Source organism: Telmatherina bonti (genome assembly GCF_933228915.1).
Source record: "Telmatherina bonti genome assembly, chromosome: 13".
NCBI classification, from domain to species: domain Eukaryota; kingdom Metazoa; phylum Chordata; class Actinopteri; order Atheriniformes; family Telmatherinidae; genus Telmatherina; species Telmatherina bonti.
In genome coordinates this window covers 31,749,722-31,768,933 of record NC_136611.1, presented here as the reverse complement: position 1 = coordinate 31,768,933, position 19,212 = coordinate 31,749,722, and the positions used below count along the sequence as shown (strand labels likewise).

Here is a 19,212-nt window from a genome sequence, read left to right as displayed (position 1 = left end):
TGCTGTCTTTTCTTTCAATGCTGGACAAAATAGTACTTATACTGTAAAGACAGTGTCCAGCTTCCAGCTAGGACTTATGATCTGCACCTCCTGCACAACAAGAAAAACTTTGCAGGCAAAAGATATCAGCAGTCTGAACAGTATCCACTGAAGCCCAGGTTCATCAAAATACATGTTTGCATTATCAGACATGCATTCAGATTTTATAAGGAAAAGTGGTTTTCATTTATACACTGTTCAAAAACACAAATTTAAAATGAAGTCAGCTTGGCGTATTAAAAAAAAAAAAGTGAGTGTGGGCACAAAACCCATTCACATGATCGCCACACGTGATGTGGCCCAAAAGGGAATTTCTGTCATCTATGTCCAAGCTGGTCCCTCATATTTGGACCACTTCTGGTGTAGGTGACACGTCCAAACCAACAGCTAACATCTGGACCACATCCAGTCCACTCATCAGTGCTGCAGCTGAACCAAAAGTGCCAAAAGTTGCCTGGATTAAACCCAAATTTGTCTTCTGTCTCTGGTGCATCACATGGATTGTTTTGTACAATTTATGTTTACTCTAACCATTTAAGTTTCATACTATTTAAAAATAACCAGAGAGAGAGAGAGAGAGAGAGAGAGAGAGAGAGAGAGAGAGAGAAGAAGAACCAATCTCTTTCCCTGAAGCTGATTTAACAGACTTAAACCAGTCGCTCCAGGATTATACAACAATGTGACTGAATGCCCTCAGCCTCCAGTCACAAGAAGACAACCACAATGTACTTAGTTAACGTTAACAGAGCTGTAATGATGGAAAGAGTAATTAGTCAGATTACCTGTTACTGAAAACAGTAAAGCCATTAGTGATGCAGTTACAGTTGTTAATCCCATCTCTGTAAGCTACGTACCCCCACGGATCTCCCATTTTTTTTATACTGTGTGTTTAAACAAGATGTTGCATCAAGAGCACACTACTCACAGAAATGCCCTCCCAATGTGCTCATTTAATAAACAAAACAAAACAAAACAAAAAAAAACAAACAAAAAAACAATACAAAAACAAACAATACAATACAATACAACACAATACAAATCAAAACAAAAAAGGAACAGTCTACTCCAACATTTCACTTTCCCGCTTGAATAAATCAAGCATTTTTCTTTTCATTTGATTTAATTAAAGAATCATGAAAAACACTAAATACAATTTTCAGAATTTCAGGTGTTTTTTTTTTTTAGAGGAAAAATAAAACGCTGAAAATATCACGGCAACGTTTTAATCAGAACATTGCCATGAAAGCATGTAAAATGAAAAAGCAGACAGAGAATTATACACTGACAAGACAAACAGACTTTCATCAGATTTAACAGGCCTCAAGAACCGATCTCTTTATCAGTTCCCAGTGCTTTGCCCCAGCACCTCTTCTAGAATAAAAACAAAGTGGTTTCTTCTAGATTGGTCTATATTTGAATACATCGGCTGAATAAAAACTGTAAGAGCGGTGTGTATAGTGCGATTAGGCTCTTCTGCTGATGACTTCTCAAACGGCCGTCCAGGTGCTTGACATTGCATAGCAGAAAAGTTAATTTTTTTCTGTTACTTGGCTTTGTGACTCAGCCACTTCTGATCTGAGCAGAACCTGCAGTACAATTCATGTAGTATGGTTTCCATTCGAAAAAACTTCTCTTTACAAGCCTTCAACTCTGCATCGGAAGATAAAGACCAGCTGAATGAACATGACAATAAACAGTGAAAACAGTAAAATAGGGAAAATGAGAAATATTTTCTTAGAGTATTTGAAATAAACTACATACTGACTGCAGAACCAGTTAGGCTAAATGAGTATGATATAAAACAAAACTACAGCAGTGCAACATGTCAGGTGAAACTCCAGTACTTGTAGAGGAATCAGACATTTGATGTCACCTTGGTGGGGGAAAGAGGAAGGAGAGATCTGTGCTGTGAGATCTATCAACCGTGAAAGCCAATGTCTAAAAGCAGAACATGCCACGATGCTACATCCAGAAATACGGATCGACTGGGTCAACCGCTGCAGGCAACATGGACCCTGACTTAGAGGGCCAGGCATCGGAACAGGAATCCGCATCACATCTATGCACTGCAGCCGTTCTACTGACAGTAGCCTTCATACTCGATAAAACCAATCCTGAGGCACTTTATGACTTCTGATGGGTGACTTCCACTGCTTTCAGAAACAAATCTTCACTGAAAGTATCTAAATAACAGAATTTAACACACAAGAGAAAATCCCCTATTTTCAAGTCTTTCATAGCGTTCATATGAAAGCCAGTTTCATCGTGAAGTTGTTTCCCAGTAAGTGTTTATAAAACCTCACAGGCAGTCGGAAAAATGTCTGACCAAAGCAAAACTGGGCCTTCAATAGGAAGAGATTAGTCTTTAAAAAGCTTTAAGAAGTCATATTTAAGTAGTGAGGCTTTCATGAAACTCTGTGGATGAGGACAAGTCAGTTGGGCAGAGATGGGCTGGACGTTGCAGCTCAAGAAGAAAAAAATCATTTTCTGCATGTCCTCTGGCCTGGTAGGATGCAGATGGTGACTGACAGTCGACAAGATGACAAGCACAACAGAGAAAAATATGGGTGTCCACAGCAAACATGCTCCAGCTCACAAATAGCCAGGAAAAAAATACGCACTAAAAAAAGCCCAGTGGTGACAGCAAGCAAGCAAATACCTGGTACTCAAATACCTGGCAAGAACCTGAGATCATTTTCAGTAGCAGCAGAGTTAAGGTTGGCAGGTAGAATTTATGATTATATATGAAGGCAGCTGGAGATTTTCTGTGATCATTTCCAAAGATATGTTGATTCAAACATACTGAATGTACTTCTGTATAAGGAAGGTTGCAGGGTTTGCAGGTAAATGGGAGAGAATATGATATACAGTCCTGTTCCATTCCTCATTTCTTTACATTCAGCTTCCTAAATTCTTTGCAGTTTTTTAATGTCATATTTTTTAATTGTTACAAGCTGGGGTTGGCTGTGGCTAAGCAGGTAGAGAAATCATCCTCTTACCACAAAGGATGGTAGTTTGATTCCCAACATTTCCAGCTGTCACAGTATCCTTGGACAAGATCGAAATCTACAAAAGTAATACATTACTCCCACCACAAGATGGAGTCATTTTACTAAGCTTCCGACTAAAAATCGTGAAACGACTCAAAAATGTTTCGCTGTTGCTTGCTAAGTTCTGGTAAAAAGTGACTCTGTCCCAAATTCCACGTCTACGCACATCAGTGTGCTGGTTTGTTAGATACATACATACATTACAAGCACTGTCGTTTAAAAAATGCCTCTGAATCCACGGGACAAACCTGCCCAGCATGTGGCATGCAGCAGGGAATACGGGTGGTGATCCTTTGCTGTTTTGTTTCTACAAGAGTTCACTTTACACAACGTGGCGGTGAAAGAGCAGCAGTTGAGAACTGAGGAGTTTGCTTCACAGAAAATGCGACAAAGCCAAATTAATGACACTGAAAACGTAATATGTGATATTTGTGGATTTTTAAGTGGTTGACAAAGTGCCTACTGGCCAGAGAAAAAATGCTTTCTGAAAGACCAGGAATACTCAGATGCCTATGTGGATGAACATTTTATTGTTGTCACATCTTGAGTCACTAGGCAACTGGGCTGTAGCACAATGGTATGATTACATACCCTGTCTCTTTTCATGAAAAGTTAGCAGCACAGTAGGCTGCAACTATACAAAGCCAATGCACTACAAAACCATGATGACCCGAAATTATGAAAAAGCCAGCGTGTTGCGCTATGAGATTCAATGCCAATGGAGTATAATTATAAAGACATGCAGAATCAACAACAGCTGGCAACAAAACAAAACCCACAAATATTATGTCCAGTCCACTTTTGACAGGTAAAGCTACCGTAGCATAAATGTAGCATGACTATGTGCATTTGACAACAAATTGTTTATTAAAAGGTCCATCCACAAGTCAGCAGTCTAGCTTTGTCACCACAGGAAGCAAGTTTGATGCTACACACACAAAAACACACACAAAAATGCACAATGACAGTTGAAGACATCATTTCAATCAGTTGAAGGTGAAAGTTTTTGATGATTGATGAACATGAGTTTACAGTCTGATCAATTAAAAACATTGGCAGAAGACTGATAACTTGTTGACACGCAGGGTGACAGTGTAGGAACTGAATACTGAGTCAACGACTGTTGAAAAGCTCTCTCACCAACGATTCATGGAGTCGTATCTAATCGTCACACCCATGATATACTTTGCAGTGGTCACCAACTCTGGTCCCTGAAGAGCTACCTGTGCTAATCATAAAGGTAATAGCTATGATGGCTATTGGTACACAAAATGATCAGTCATGATTGATCCTGAGCTGGACCATTCATGGGCCAATGCCCCCTCCATCTGGGGCCACTGTCATATCAGCCAATCAGTCATACAGAGAGATAGAGAGGAGATCAACATTGAGAACAAAAAAAGAAAGGAGGAGCCAAACAAATTGAAGACATAGAGAGAACAGTCCTTCAGGCAGACGCAGCAAAATGTGTTAAAATAACAAAAAGTTAACTGGTGGTGATGACGGAGTCTCCTCAGAAGCCTCCTTGGCAGCTGCAGGTGACGGCGGCGGGTGGCAGGTGCAGCTGACCTCTATAAAGCAGTGACCACTGAAAACCACTGGCTTCTATGAATAACTTATAATGCTGCTTAGCTTATATTATTGATTAAGCGACATGCAAGATCCTTATTCCAATTCTGAGGTAATCTGAAGGCCTTTTTCCTACAACATAATTGATGTTAAAGGATGTTAGTTTTAGTTTATTCGACAAACATTACATTCATGAACAAGGTAGTGTATAAGCACTTTCATAAGTTTAATTTCTTCACCCAGACTTAGACAAGTAGGATGCGGTTGTCAAAGTGACCCTCGCGTTCTGGATCGTTCACACAACTTCCTGAGGGAGTCAAAGTCCTTCTAACCGGCCAGACCCAGAGGCGCTGGCCTATTGCTGGGTAACTCTGGATCATGTGCCACAGGAGTTGCCATGGTTGGCCTGACAGTAGCTGCGACTTCTGCGTTTCCAGACCGGGCCAGAAGAAGCAGGTCGTCCAAATAAAAGAGGACTCTCATCCCTGCTGAGCGCAACAGTCGCAATGCCATCTCCACACATTTGGAGAACACGTGTGGGGCATAAGGGAATAACTAAACGGCAGAGGGTTGTATTGGGACTGTTTCTCCTAAAAAAGAGAAACATAGGAATTCCCTGTGGTTTTGAAGGATCGGGATGTGAAAGAAGGCGTCTCTCCGGCTGACGGAGGTGAACCAGATGCCTCTGAGGACACATTCCAACACCTGTCAGATCGTCAGCATGTAAAAGAAACTTGTGGTGATGGATTTGTTGAACAGCGACAGATTGAGAATGAGTCTCACCCTGCTGATCTTCTTGGAAACTAAGAAACAGCAGGAGTGAAAACCCTGATTTTCCTCTCCATTTCCTCTGGAGATAACATCCTTTAGTAGAAGCTCATGCAGCTCTGACTGGAACTGGGGTAGACTTGCTGTTTGTGGCATGACAGTATTGTTTCCAGGACCACACTGAACCACTGGAAGGGTGGAGGTAGACGCAAACTGAAGCATGTACCTCTTGCTGATCAGTCTGTCCATCCATTTTCCCAGGAAACACAGTCACTGACACTCCAAGTGATGCTCCAAGATTGGGGGCGCTTGTGTTGTTTGTCCTGATGTTGCCAGGATAGAACCTCTACATCCGTCATTGGAGCCAGAGTGTCCTCTGGAGCGAAATATGGGGCGCTCAGCCCCAAAAGGCTCCAGAAGGTATTCACAGCTCACAGCCGAAGATTGCCAGGAAAACATTGCGTTGAACTCGGCGGTGTCAGTATGAATGAGCTGGGCTGACGCAACTGGATGACTGAGCACGCACTCATGGAAAAGTGAGGAGAGAAGCTGGTGCTTGTGGACCAGAGAACTGATCTCACATCACCAGCTGTGCTTGTGGACTTGAAACAGCCTGGACCAGCCAGTGTGTGTGATGGGGACAAATTTATGTGTGTCACAAGAATGACGTGCTATGAAAACGTGAGAAATCGGCGCTTGTTAACCAGCAAGTTCCCAGAGGCCGGTCCACTGAGTGTGGGGGACAGTAAATGTAAAATTCTAAAATTTGCTGTCATTTGTTCAATACCGTGCCATCTTTACTGGAAATAAACTGGTCACATGACACTTTATGCCATGTCCATGAACACAGAAATGCAAAAAAAGAGTGGTTCTGTTACACTTTTTACATATAATTCTTCATCAAAACGTCTGAAAGACCGCTTTATGAGATTGTAAAAACTTTTTAAGCAAGATTTAGGAGTATTTTTTTAGACATGTAGGTGTTTCTTTAGACCAGGGATCCCCAATCTTGGTCCTTGAGGGCTGGTGTCCTGCAAGTTTTCCATGTGAGAAAACTCCTGTATCAGACTCAGACAAAGTCTGCACATGTCTACTCATTGATTTCAACCAAGTGTTTCGCAGCTGGGACAGTTGGAAAACCTGCAGGACACCGACCCTTGAGGATCAGGATCGGTGATCCCTGCCTTTGACAAAACTGAGTTTTTACTTACTAGATTTTCCAGTCGGCTCTCTGAAGGTAAAGAGGTGGGATACATGGAACGATTCCACTCTGGCTCCTACGACGTGGTTTGGATAGATTTGATTGGCGTGGTGGTAAAATGATCTTCACAATGGGTTTGGGTCTGAGATGAGGTAGGATTTGATTGTCTATGGCACACCTGTATTCCCCTCTCATCGTCTCTTGTTTGGAAATATCAGCAAGCTCTCTTTTGGGTCTGAGAGGAGTTTTCTTACGTTTGGTCAAGATAACATTGGAAGTTTTCGACCTATATTCTCCTCCAGTCTCTTCTTTGTTTAAAGTCTGCACAAGTTGTTTGTTTGCCTCTTTGTCATATTCTTTACAAGGTTTCTCCCTTTCTTCTCTGAAATATTCATCAGTTTGTTTAGTTGTCATCCTGTTGGTCATTTTTCTCTGGTCCAGTACTGTAAGTTCACTACCGGAGAGACTGGAACCTTTTATTGATAGAATTGTGACGTCTTTGGGACATCATCATGTTGCTATGGATAAAAGAGTTTGCTTAGTGACTGTAGAATAGAATAAAAAAGAATAGAATTATTATGATGTCATCTGACTTGGCAAGTTGAAATTACTAGTAAACCCCGCCCACAATTCTTCCTAAGTTGCCTAGCAACAGGGAGATTTCAGTTTGAGATCAGAAACAGCCTATAAAAATAACCTTAGCCACTTGTTAGTCATAATGTAGCCAATAATGCTGCTATCCTAGCCTATATTATTGATTAAGCTACATGTGAGAAGTTTTTTTAAACAAAACTTTATTGAAACCACAAAGAATACATATTACATATATAATATTGAACAGGATTGGGACAATAAGTCAATGTGGACAAGATAAATAAGGTTTTACACAAATTAATTAGGACGCAAGTTTGATACAGGAACAAAGACACGAGAACATACGTTTGTATGTGACAATAACATATAAACTATATATTATGAAGAGGAGGAATCTATGCATTAAAAATATTTTAATAAAAACTGAGAAGTTCTATATTTTTCTTATTATTCCTAATGAGTTTTAGAGATTTAAAAAGTGAGTTAATGTCTTTCTGGAATAAAGAAAACAGCAGTTTTTGTTTTAGGAATCTTTGTTTACAAATAAAACCTTGTAGCTACATGCGAGTTGTGCTGAGTGTTGCTGCTGTGTGACATTTTATTGAGGTATTAAAGGCTCATTTGAGTGTTTTAATTAAATGATGGACTAAGTAGAAAGGAGGGGGTTTAGCAGAATGTAGTTGTACACTTCGAAGTGTGTGGACCCTGAATTGGAACACAGCTTCTGGTCAGACTGATTTCATCCAAATCAAAGACTAATTTATCATGTAAATGTAGTTATTGACTCACAGAGCGACCCATCCCTTATGGGGGAATCCCAGTGCATTCATGGGTCGTTACATCTATCTTTGTTTAGCTAATTATCTGATTAATTAAATCACATGTTCCTACTTTGTGCTTGTTATTGAAAGTTGCAAATTGACCGACTGCTTTTGAATATGATCTTCAGGATGCAGACTCTGCGTCATGGCTGGTATAACTCACTCTCTCTGCTACCGTTTGAACCTTTTTATTTCTGTGCACTGTCAAGGCAATTTACAGGCTTGTCACTTCTTCTGTTAATGGAAGCTTTTTACGAGCTCTATTTCCTTTTGTGACTTTGCTCCAGTGGATCGGTGTGAATAAACAGGGACACTTCACAGGAAACTGGAAATCCTTGTGGCTCTCTGTAGAAAAGAGCGTACGAGCCCACCCCCCGTGGGGGTAGTTCAGTCCATCCAACGGTCGTTACACAGCTTTGATCAGAATACATAATGTGTGTAATGCCACGATAAAAGGCCTCCAGAGACATCTGTGTCTTCTGTTGTTGCGTTCATGTCCATCGTTGCACCGCTATCCATTCATCACTGCATTCATCATCGTTTAAACAGGCTCTCTGGGTTGTGACTCCCTCCCGGAGAGCCACATTGTTCACACGAAGAGAGGCACATAACTACATATTGACTCTTAGAGCGGAAGAAACAAAAAAATAGATTCAGGAATGAGAGGTTTGACTTTGCCGCCTAAAGAAAAGTGAAGTAAGTTGGTGGGCTAAATGAAGGGCTCTATCGCAGAACCCCTCAGGCTTACACAGCACGAGTTTGAGTTTCTCTACAGCAGCTGGGACATCAAAGCTCAGACTACCACCTGTGAGGGACTTCTGGATATGTAGTCATATCGTGACACTGAAAAGACCCCTACAGGGAGCAAGAGATGGGTTGCTGTGCTTGCTGGGCCCATCTGCCACGCTTGCCCGGGGGTAAACACAATGACACTGAAATAGCCACAGGGAGAGTCAAGTACATCTAACCTCTGTATGTCTGCCTGTACTACTGCCCACCCATACATACATACAGTATCTGTGTTTATTCTGCAGCTGACATTTACTACCACTACTAAAAAGACAAAATAGTAATGCAGGTAAGGATGTAAGCATGTAATCAGATTAGTTTCCCTCTGCTTAAATAGCAGTGACTTAAAAGACAGAGATTTGAGCCACCATGAATGAAGCTATTAACAGACAACTTCAGAGAGCCACACAGCTCTGCTGCATCATTACCATGAAAGCACACACTGATAATGTAAATGCTATTAGGACTAATGATGAATATTAAGCCACAGCTATAAATAGTCACCATATGGTGCATTGCACATACAGTACTTCATCCAGTTTAGTCTCACACTGCATAACTTTACATGGCATGCATTCATCCTGCTGTCATAACCTACATGACACACGTCTTCCTAAAGCTGACATTGACTGGTTGAAAGCCAGGTTCAAGTTTGACGGGTAGCCTGTCACAGCTGGGAATGAATGGAAAGAAACCTCAAGGCTGGTTTGTATTCACCGAATGAACACTCATCAAATCAAAAAACGAGAAACCCCAGCTGGTTGCTGACGGGAGGAGGATGTAAAGACTTGTAATGTAAAGCCCTGTTAGGCTTCCTGCAGATCTTGGCAGCTCTGTTTCGGGTGAGATTGCAGAGGTGAGTGGGAGTCTTTAGGAACATTTTAAGCAACAGCAGCCAAACCTAATCAGCCCAGAATATTTTTTTCAAGCAGCCTTGTTTGTTTTGTATTTCCATTCAGGTCCGTGGAACTGAGAAACACAGTTGATTTGGGCAATTAAGATCCCTGAAGTGTGTGAGAGCATGCTGCACTGGGAAAATGTGTTTGTTAGACATTTCTGCCGGTTTTTCATTTTACCTGGAATTTAATTACTGTGAAACACAAAGATTAATGTTTGAATATTGTGTTAGCAGAACGAGTATCGTGTGGTACAACTTGCTACTTTGCATTTTAACCTGAAAAGACTGAACCAGAACGGGACAAGTACAATGCTACAAACAATCTGTCAATCACAAATCAGCACTGTAAGTTCCAGCAAGACCTTTCCAGGTGAGGTCAAAAGTACTACCTTCATACCTGGGCTGATTTTGAAGCTAAACACTGTTCATTCATTTATCTATTTTCTTTACCGCTTATTCTACTTAAGGGTCATGGGGAAGCTGGAGTCTATTCCAGCAATCATTGGGCAAAAGGCAGGTCCACCCTGGACAGATTGCTAGTCCAGGGCGGTCAACATAGATGAGAACAGTGGTCATGTTTAAAAGTTCACCGATTTTCTTTGATTAAAACAATACAAAGAAAACAACAACATGATGCGAAACTTCCACCCTGAGCGCCAGCTTAGCTCCTCTGTCAGAATTCATGCCTGACTCTACAAAGAGCATGATGTTCGAAGAGATCTCCAGGATCATCTTCTGAACTGGAGACAGCTTGGGAAACTTTTACAGAATTGTGCAAAAGCTGAAAACCTTGCAATGCATATCTATTTAATCAAAATAATAATAAAAAAAAAAATAAATGTTTGCATCATGACAAAACACCTTCTTAAATCTGATGAAGCTCCCCCACATCCGAACTGGCTGAAGTGTGCAAGCTATGGTGTTGATAAATGCTTTATTATTAGTAAAAATCTGCTACTGTATTTTCCAATGTTTTGACATCCAGAACGATTCAATTCAATTCAGTTCAATTCAACTTTATTTATAAAGCGTCAAATCACGGCAATGCCATCTCAAGACGCTTTACAGACAGAAAAAAAAACAAAAAACAAAAAAACTAAATGAAAGCCAATTCATAATAGCCTATATAAGGAAACCAACAGATTGAGTTGGAGGCTCCAACTCAATCTCTAATTTATCTGTCATTCAGTGGAAGTCATCCTCAGATCAAACCCAGGATTACTCATGGCGGAGCTACATAGCTACATGCATAGTGGAAAAAGTTAATTTATTAACAAAGAGCAAGCAATGTATCGTACAGCGACTGTTGCGCAATATTTATCTGTGCAATGCTTTGATGGGTCTGATCTGTTACAGTGAAATGAAAGCATGCCATTTATCTTCAAAGCTTGGAAATCATTATGTTATTCATAGTCCACACAATGAGCGAAGATAGCACAGGCTCATTGAGCTCAACTCAACACACTGATTCTTTCAGATCAGAGTGCTTGAATCTAACTCTTTTGCTAGTTAAGCCACCAATTACAGAGTACATTAACTTTATAATCTGTTTGAATGAGGAAACTAAGTGTTGCGACGTGATGGTGCTGCTGACTAAAATCTGCAGCTGTAATTAAAATGAAAGTAGCAGAAGACGGTAAATAATTAGAGGAGAGCAGCAGGAGTTCAGACAGAGAGTCGAAGCAGATGGATGATACAATAGAGAGCAGCTGACAGACAGACAGATGCTTGAAATGATATTTGGGTAAACTCTAGCCTCACCTTGCCTCTCCCTGATTGATCACCATGTACATCTCCCAGGACATATTTTCAGCCACGGCTCCGTGAGGCACCAGCAGGCTGACCCCTGGAAAACACACACAAATGTGTCAACAGCAACAGCTTCAGCATCCTGACAGCATAGGGCAGAATAAGGGCTTACAACATGTTGTACATGCTGAGGTTACGGGGATATCTGTGGCGGGTCCGGCTTACTGGAAACTGTAAAAGGAACATGAGTTTGGCATCTCAATGGAACATCCCAGTATAACTTTAGAAAAAACATGATTAATCTAATAATAAATAAAACTGTTTTGGTCCATGCTAACATTGATCTCGATGGATGAAAAGAAACCAGTGTCTTTCCTTCATACTTAGCCCTGTGGGTTGTTGACAAGCTTCAATGTATGTGATAATGACCCCAAGTCATTGATTAACTTAAACAATGCATTTGAAAGGAACTTTAAACATCTTTTTGTGGGAATGCTCAGACATTTTGGTTCCAGTTGGAGTGAAACGCTCTTAGCCGATGAGCCTGGGTGCAACCTGCTGATTGCACTCCTTTTCCTTTTTAGCTTCTTGTGCAGCGACTTTTTATTGTCTCTACATTCAGTTTTTATGAACAGTAAAGCCGTTTGAATCTCCCGGTAAGTCATATCTTAGACTTTGACAAAAGAAGACATGAAAATAATGACCAAAAAGAAAAGATCTGAGGGGAGATCTACTGTTGTTTTGTTCCTACTGCAAACCCTGTTTTGGGTTCAACAGTTATTGTTTGTATTTACTAGCAAGGTGGATTCTGTGAATTTTTTAATCTGGTCTTGTTATACATGTAATCTTTGGAAGTTAAACTGCACTGCAAAATCTGAAATCTAAGTAAGATTAAAAATCTTAAATTGAGTACACATATGCTTATTTTTTTAAAGGTAAGAGAATTCTTAGTTTTTATGCCAGAGAATTCCTCTTGTTTGAAGAATATTTTTTACTTGTTTTTGGAAGTCGACAAGCCCGATTTTCTAGTTCTGTTGGCAGATAATTTATCTTATTTTAAGCAACATTCACCTTATTTTTGTAGATTTTTTTCTTGTTTTTTAAGGCTGAGTTTTTGCAGTATAATCTTGCAGAGCTGTGCTCGCAAGATTTTTACTTACAATTTATTTTATGGCTGCTATAAAGTATGTCTTAAATTTGAAACTGGAGAAGACTAAGGAGGCACAAGTGTTGTCGCAGGACAGTATGTGAAGAAAGACACTCTGTGTGCACATTTATTTAAAATACTAGACGATGATATTATCAGAATGGCTGCTAAGCCATGTTTTCTCCTTTTTACTTTGGATCTTTAGTGGCCTTTCATTACAACTAGCTTGACATTAAAGAGGTCAGAGAGAGAGAGAGGAGCAGAGGTCCATGCTGTGTTGAAGAACTTCAGCATCCAAACCACTTTCAACTTTTTCCTTGGCTGAAGGAAATCCATGATGACCTTTAATCTCTAAAACAAGGTTGTTGTCAAGGGCCAACACACCCGATTAAAATTAATAAGTCAATGTGCAAAACTTCATTGGCTGTTGGATCCAACTCATGTGAGCCAGGTGTGTCAGAAAAGGGTTCATTGGAAAACCTGCAGGACATCAACCCAAAGGATCGACTTTGGACACATCTACACTAAAAAGAGACATACAACACATTCAGGTTAAAACCCTTTTGCTGCTCATTACGTTTTGCTTTTGGTTTGATTTATGTTCATCGACAATCCCAACGCCCACATTTACACCAGCCCTGTCAACCAGTGTGACTGAATACAAACATAACTTGACCATTCTTTGAACAGCCTGACTTCCAGCAAGCATTGCCACATGCACATGTTGCTACCTTTCCATTCAGTGTTCAGTAGCTGAGAAGAGTACATCGCTGGCCCGCTTTGGTCTGCAGAACTTTTCTGTTCATTTTCCAGCAGAGTATGAAACGCCGTGAGATGGTTATGTATGAAACACTGTGCAAAAATCTGAGGTGAGACGTGGTTTTTCCAAATTCTGACAGAGTTCAGCTCACCTACAGTATCATTCTACAGTTCGGACTCAATACAACAATAACAATAAAAAATATATATATTATTTCTTGGTGCCTTTCTATACCCAAGGTCGGCTTACAAAAAGAAAAACAAATCACACAAAAATGAAAAGCATTTAACACAGTAGGAGAAGACAAACAAAGCAGATAGTTAGAAAGGGTTAAAGACAGTAGGCCAGTTTAAACAGATTAGGCTGTAGTTGGGATTTGATCAGTGGGAGAAAGTCAATGAAGCTCCAATGGTTTTTACTTGATGTGAATGTAAACTCAAGCTCAACAAACCCCAACGAACTTTGAACCAAGTAACAGCATCTGCTCTGAAACCAGAAACCCTGTTTCTTTGTAGACTGAGTTAGTTGAAGAAACATGCTCTCCAGACTCGTCCTGAGGTCCAATATTTGCTTTTCACATCTAACATAAAACTTAATTTTGTCTAGGGACAATAGGATAGGATAATTTGCTCTTAAACGCTTTGTCTGGCCATCGTTGCACTAGACCTAATTTTTGTTTAATTTACTGAAGGGTTTCAGACAGAACTATTTGTATGGAGCAGTCTGTGATAAGCGCTAATAACTGGGTAATTCATTCATTCATTCATTTTCTAAACCGCTTAATCCAATTCAGGGTCGCGGGGAAGCTGGAGCCTATCCCAGCTGGCTTTGGGCAACAGGCAGGGTACATCCTGGACAGCTCGCCAGTCCATCGCAGGGCCACACAGAGACAAACAACCACTCACGCTCACATTCATTCCTAGGGGCAATTTAGAGTAACCAATTAACCTGCATGTCTTTGGATGGTGGGAGGAAGCCGGAGTACCCGGAGAGAACCCACGCATACACGGGGAGAACATGCAAACTCCACACAGAAAGGCCACTGACGAAACCCCTCCCCAGCCAAGGACTGAACCAGTGACCTTCTTGCTGTGAGGCCATAGTGCTAACCACTGGGCCACCGTGCAGCAACTGGGTAATTCATACAAGTTATTTTTATATTGTTATTTGGCTACATGTCAAGCCCTACTGACTCTAAACTACTTGCGGTTTTAATCTTGAATCCTTCTGAATGTACGTGTGGCTCTCTTATATTCTTGTGTTGACAGATTGGTGGTTTTATGATGCCGCGTGCAGACTTGGACACAAACACTAGTGTTGTCTCTGACTAGCAAGCTAATTTGCTCAGCTCAATGACTCTGTGTGTCAGTGAACAAACAGATCAAGAGCAAAGCAGCTCTTTTCTCATAGACAAAGAAAGAAAAAAAATTAGTTTCAGTCTTTAGGGCTTTTGCAAAAAATGTTCATCCAGCAACAAAAATGATGTTTCGGTGTAAAAGAAATGTGCAAATGAGTCAGGTTTTTTGTGGGATTTTTAAAAATTTTGACCAAGAGTGAATCAGAAAATAGTAAGATGAATGAAAACGACTGTCCACAGATTCTAAACAGATGAATCAATACCCAAAGCAGCGAAGGCATCGCTCTGAATGATGGCCTTACAGGCATTAAAACAGCCTTCCTTTTATCAAAACCAACCACATTCAACAAACTTGTGAATGCACATCAGTAAGGAAGCAAGCAGATATATATTTTTTTTGCAGCATGTCAACACCGAAACACTGCCCCTCCATTGCTGCCTGACACCATTCATCTGCTGCTGTGTGAAAGCATTCACATGGAAGCACAGAGAGCATATAAAGACCCTGCTTTACAAATAAAAGGTTCTGAGGAGCAGAGAAGACGATGGCAGATAAAGAAGGGCTTCAGAGGCTCTGTGAAAAGTGAACATTTTGTAAGAAGTCAGCCATGTCTAAAAAGTGCATTCTAAATAGTTTGTTTTCATCATAACACTGTGTCACACACTGGTTCCAGAGGGGTGAAAAATGATACAAACACAACCACTTCTCTTTTGTTGTGTGAGAAGTATTGCGTTATTTAAAGGATCAGATGATTCAAATTGATAAATAAATAAATAAATAAAATGCTCTCAATTCCTTACAATGGACAAAACCTTTCAAAGCACAGCATTGGAGAAAGTTGGAGAAACAAAGTTGCACTAAGAGTATTTGTTTCTCTGTAAAACACCAGAAGAAGAAAAGCTTTTTTTTTATTATTCTTTTTATGAATGTGTTTGTGTAAATCTCACAGTGGCGACAGCCTCACTGCTCATATGAGCATGTTGGAGTCACTTGGAGTGAAATAATGCTTGGATTTAGTCAGCTATAAACTCTTCATCTTCATCTTCAGCCGCTTATCCGGGGTCGGGTCGCGGGGGCAGCAGCCTAAGCAGGGAAGCCCAGACTTCCCTCTCCCCAGCCACATTTGCCAACTCTGCGGGGGGATCCCGAGGCGTTCCTAGGCCAGCCGAGAGATGTAATCCCTCCAGCGTGTCCTGGGTCTTCCCCGGGGTCTCCTTCCAGAGGGACGTGCCTGGAACACCTCACCAGGGAGGTCCAGGAGGCATCCTGACCAGATGCCCGAGCCACCTCAACTGGTTCCTCTCGATGCGGAGGAGCAGCGGCTCTACTCTGAGCCCCTCCCAGATGACCGAGCTCCTCACCCTATCTCTAAGGGAGAGCCCGGCCACCCTGCGGAGGAAACCCATTTCAGCCGCCTGTATACGAGATCTCGTTCTTTCGGTCACGACCCACAGCTCATGACCATAGGTGAGAGTAGGAACGTAGATCGACTGGTAAATCGAGAGCTTCGCCTTCTGGCTCAGCTCCTTCTTCACCACGACAGACCGGCGCAGAGCCCGCATTACTGCAGACGCCGCACCGATCCGTCTGTTGCTATAAACTCCTGTGGAGTTTTTTGACTTGAGTACAGAAAACATTAAAGAAGTGGACAGAAAGATCAGCGTTTGAAACTCAGTAAGATTCAGTCATTCATTCATTTTCTGAACCGCTTAGTTCGACCAGGGGTTGCAGGGCAGATGGAGCCTATCCCAGCAATCAAACAAACGCAGGTCTCGGCCTGTTTCAAGCAGCTCAAATATATTAAGCGGACTACAAAAAAAAAAGTCACTTCCTGTATTTGGCATAGCATTGCATTGTGGGTAAATACATAGTGATTGCGTTAAGAGTCCTCTGCCTCCTCTGTTGTTTATACTGCATCCATTGTTGCAGTGTATATCTGCTGGATACTTGCACAAGACAAAATAAAAAACTCAAAGCAGTGATAATTTTGTGCTCTATGTTTAACTCACAACAGTTTTCTTCTCGATGCAGGTCTTGTTCTCTGTTTTGCTACATACCAGTGCAGCGCCACCTCTGGTGGGAATGAGGATATGTTATTGTAAAGGTTTGGCGCATTTACCAAAGTACAGCATGAACGCAATCTCGGTCTGAATGGATACACCCCCCTACAACTGAGCCGAGTGCCCAACTGGACCGAGTCCAGCTGACTATCCTGATGTGAATGCAGCCTTAGAAAGACCAGGCAGACCTCAGATTCAGACCTCAGATCTGCATGGTGGTTTAGTGGTTAGCATGGTGTCCTCATAACAAGAAGGTTGCTAGTTCAAGCTTCGGCTGGAGGAAGGTTCAAACAGGAGCCTTTCTGTGTGGAGTTTTTATGTTCTCCCCTGGTTTAGGTTAATTGGTTGCTATAAATTGTCCCAAGGAGTGAGTGTGGATGGTTGCTTGGCTTTCTGTGCTGGTCTTGTGATGGACTGGCAATCTGCCCAGGGTGTACCCCGCCTCTCGCCCAAAGATTGCTGTGACCCTTAATCGGACTAAGTGGTTAAGAAGTTGGATGCATGGATGTGCTAAGATCTAAAGATGTTTGGTTTGCTCAAACTGCGTCTGATTTTTACACAGAACATTTTTGTTTCAAGAACAGATTTCTTGTTAAATATTGGACTGAGCTCAGGAAGAAAACGATAATTAGATATGTTAGTGTTTTGATGGAGAGATTGTGCTGAATCATCTTTGCCAGCTCCTGGAGCGAATCGATATCATGTCACATCATGAGAATTTCTAATAACAGACTGCACCAGTTTGTTGCAAATCTGCCTGAAGTATGTTGTGGGAAGAGCAATCTCCTTTGCAGTCACATCAGATCCTGAGACTCAAAGAAACTGGCAAAAGGCTGGTTCTGTGCTGGGAACTGATCTGAAGCATCTGGATCTGTTTGTAAAGAGATGAAAGAAGCTCAACCTGCTGAACATGATGTACAAATATTACCACATCTACCCAACACACTGACCCAAATGTAGTGCATGTTCAGTCAGAGGTTTCTTCAAGTACGCTGCAAGACAGAAAGTTCCTGGAGATCGTTTTCTGCCAGCAGCCAAGACTGAATCAAGACTGGGACTGTCATTTACAGTTTTAGTTGTTAAATATCGCCTCATTTCATTTTGTATTGGGCTGATGACACCTGAGGTTGCTGACTACACATCAACCAGATCCAGAAGTGTTTTAGAGTCGACACCAGCAGGTTATTGAATTATTTTTTATTGTTTGTTTAATGTTTGACACCTGGTGAGTGTATTCATCTCATTTATGGAGATTATAGATTTATACATACAGCTAAGTTGAACTGTGTTAAAAGTTGACTGAGTAACTGCGTTAAACCACTGTTCTTGTCCCAGTACAAAAGCTGATTGAAAAAGGAAAAAAAAAAATTAATAATAATAACTCCACTTTCAGCTTGTTAATGAGAGGTTTTACCTGGACGATCAGAAAAACTGTAAACAATCCAACCCGCAGGAATAAATCAGACTGCTTCTACTTTGTTTTACTGTCTAATCTCTCAAAAGTCTCCGCTGTTGTTCTGTTTCTGTTGTCGACTACCAAGTCAAAGCCTTGGATGTAAACTATGATGTCAAGCACAACATCTCAGTGTATATATGCAGAAATAACTGGACTCTAAAACCCATTACCTTAGTGTGTTGGTCACAAAAAATCCTTTTAGTGTAATTTAAGCCAGGCTAACCTTTTCGTATTTATTCTTAAGTTATGAATTAAATCAGAATAAACCACATTTGTGTGTTTTATTTTCTTTTTCCTCAGGATTTGATGTAATAAACTGAGTGATGGCACAGAAACAGTTGTCATCACAGTAAATCATCCAAGAATGCAGCAATACAGATAGTGAGGAGTTAAAAATCCTTCTGACCACACCAGAAGCCACAAGAGAGTACAAACATGTGGCTGGGGGGAGGGTCTTGGCTGCAGACTGGAGAATAAAGCAGGACTGGATATTGGACGGGGCTGGATGTCCAACCCCGCCCCCTCAACATTTTGATTGGTGGCCATTGCTAACCCTAACATCCATTTGGACATCCAACCATGCCCAATATCCAGCCCCGCCCTATTCTTGAGGCTGCAGATGGGGGTTCTTGGGCTGAAGTGCCAGCTACAAAACAGAAAGATGTTCTGCCGGAGGTTTTCCTCCTGTTAAAGGGGAGTTTTTTTCTTCCCACTGTCGCTGCGTGCAGCTCAGGATGGGGGATTGGATCGAAGTCATGACTGGATACAATCAGTTGGTTTCTATTATACGATATGTATGAATTGGCTCGAAATGATGTGTATGTTGATTCGTGTATGTAAAGTGCCCTGTAACAACATTGTTGTGAAGTGGTCCTATACAAATAAAGTTGAATTGAATTGAATTGAATCTTGGTGCTTTAGTTGAAATGTTCTGCTTTGCCATTTCACGTTTC

At 41.2% G+C, this 19,212-nt stretch overlaps 1 protein-coding gene across 1 annotated transcript in view; it reads right to left on the bottom strand.

Moving 5' to 3' along the window:
• Positions 1-19,212, bottom strand: part of unc5db (unc-5 netrin receptor Db) — a gene marked incomplete at both ends in the record, with an annotated part of 282,435 nt that overhangs the window by 50,314 nt on the left and 212,909 nt on the right. The window contains one exon of the mRNA XM_079251728.1: positions 11,491-11,575. Coding sequence (XP_079107854.1) covers positions 11,491-11,575 — 85 coding nt within the window. The remainder of the gene's footprint in view (positions 1-11,490; positions 11,576-19,212) is intronic.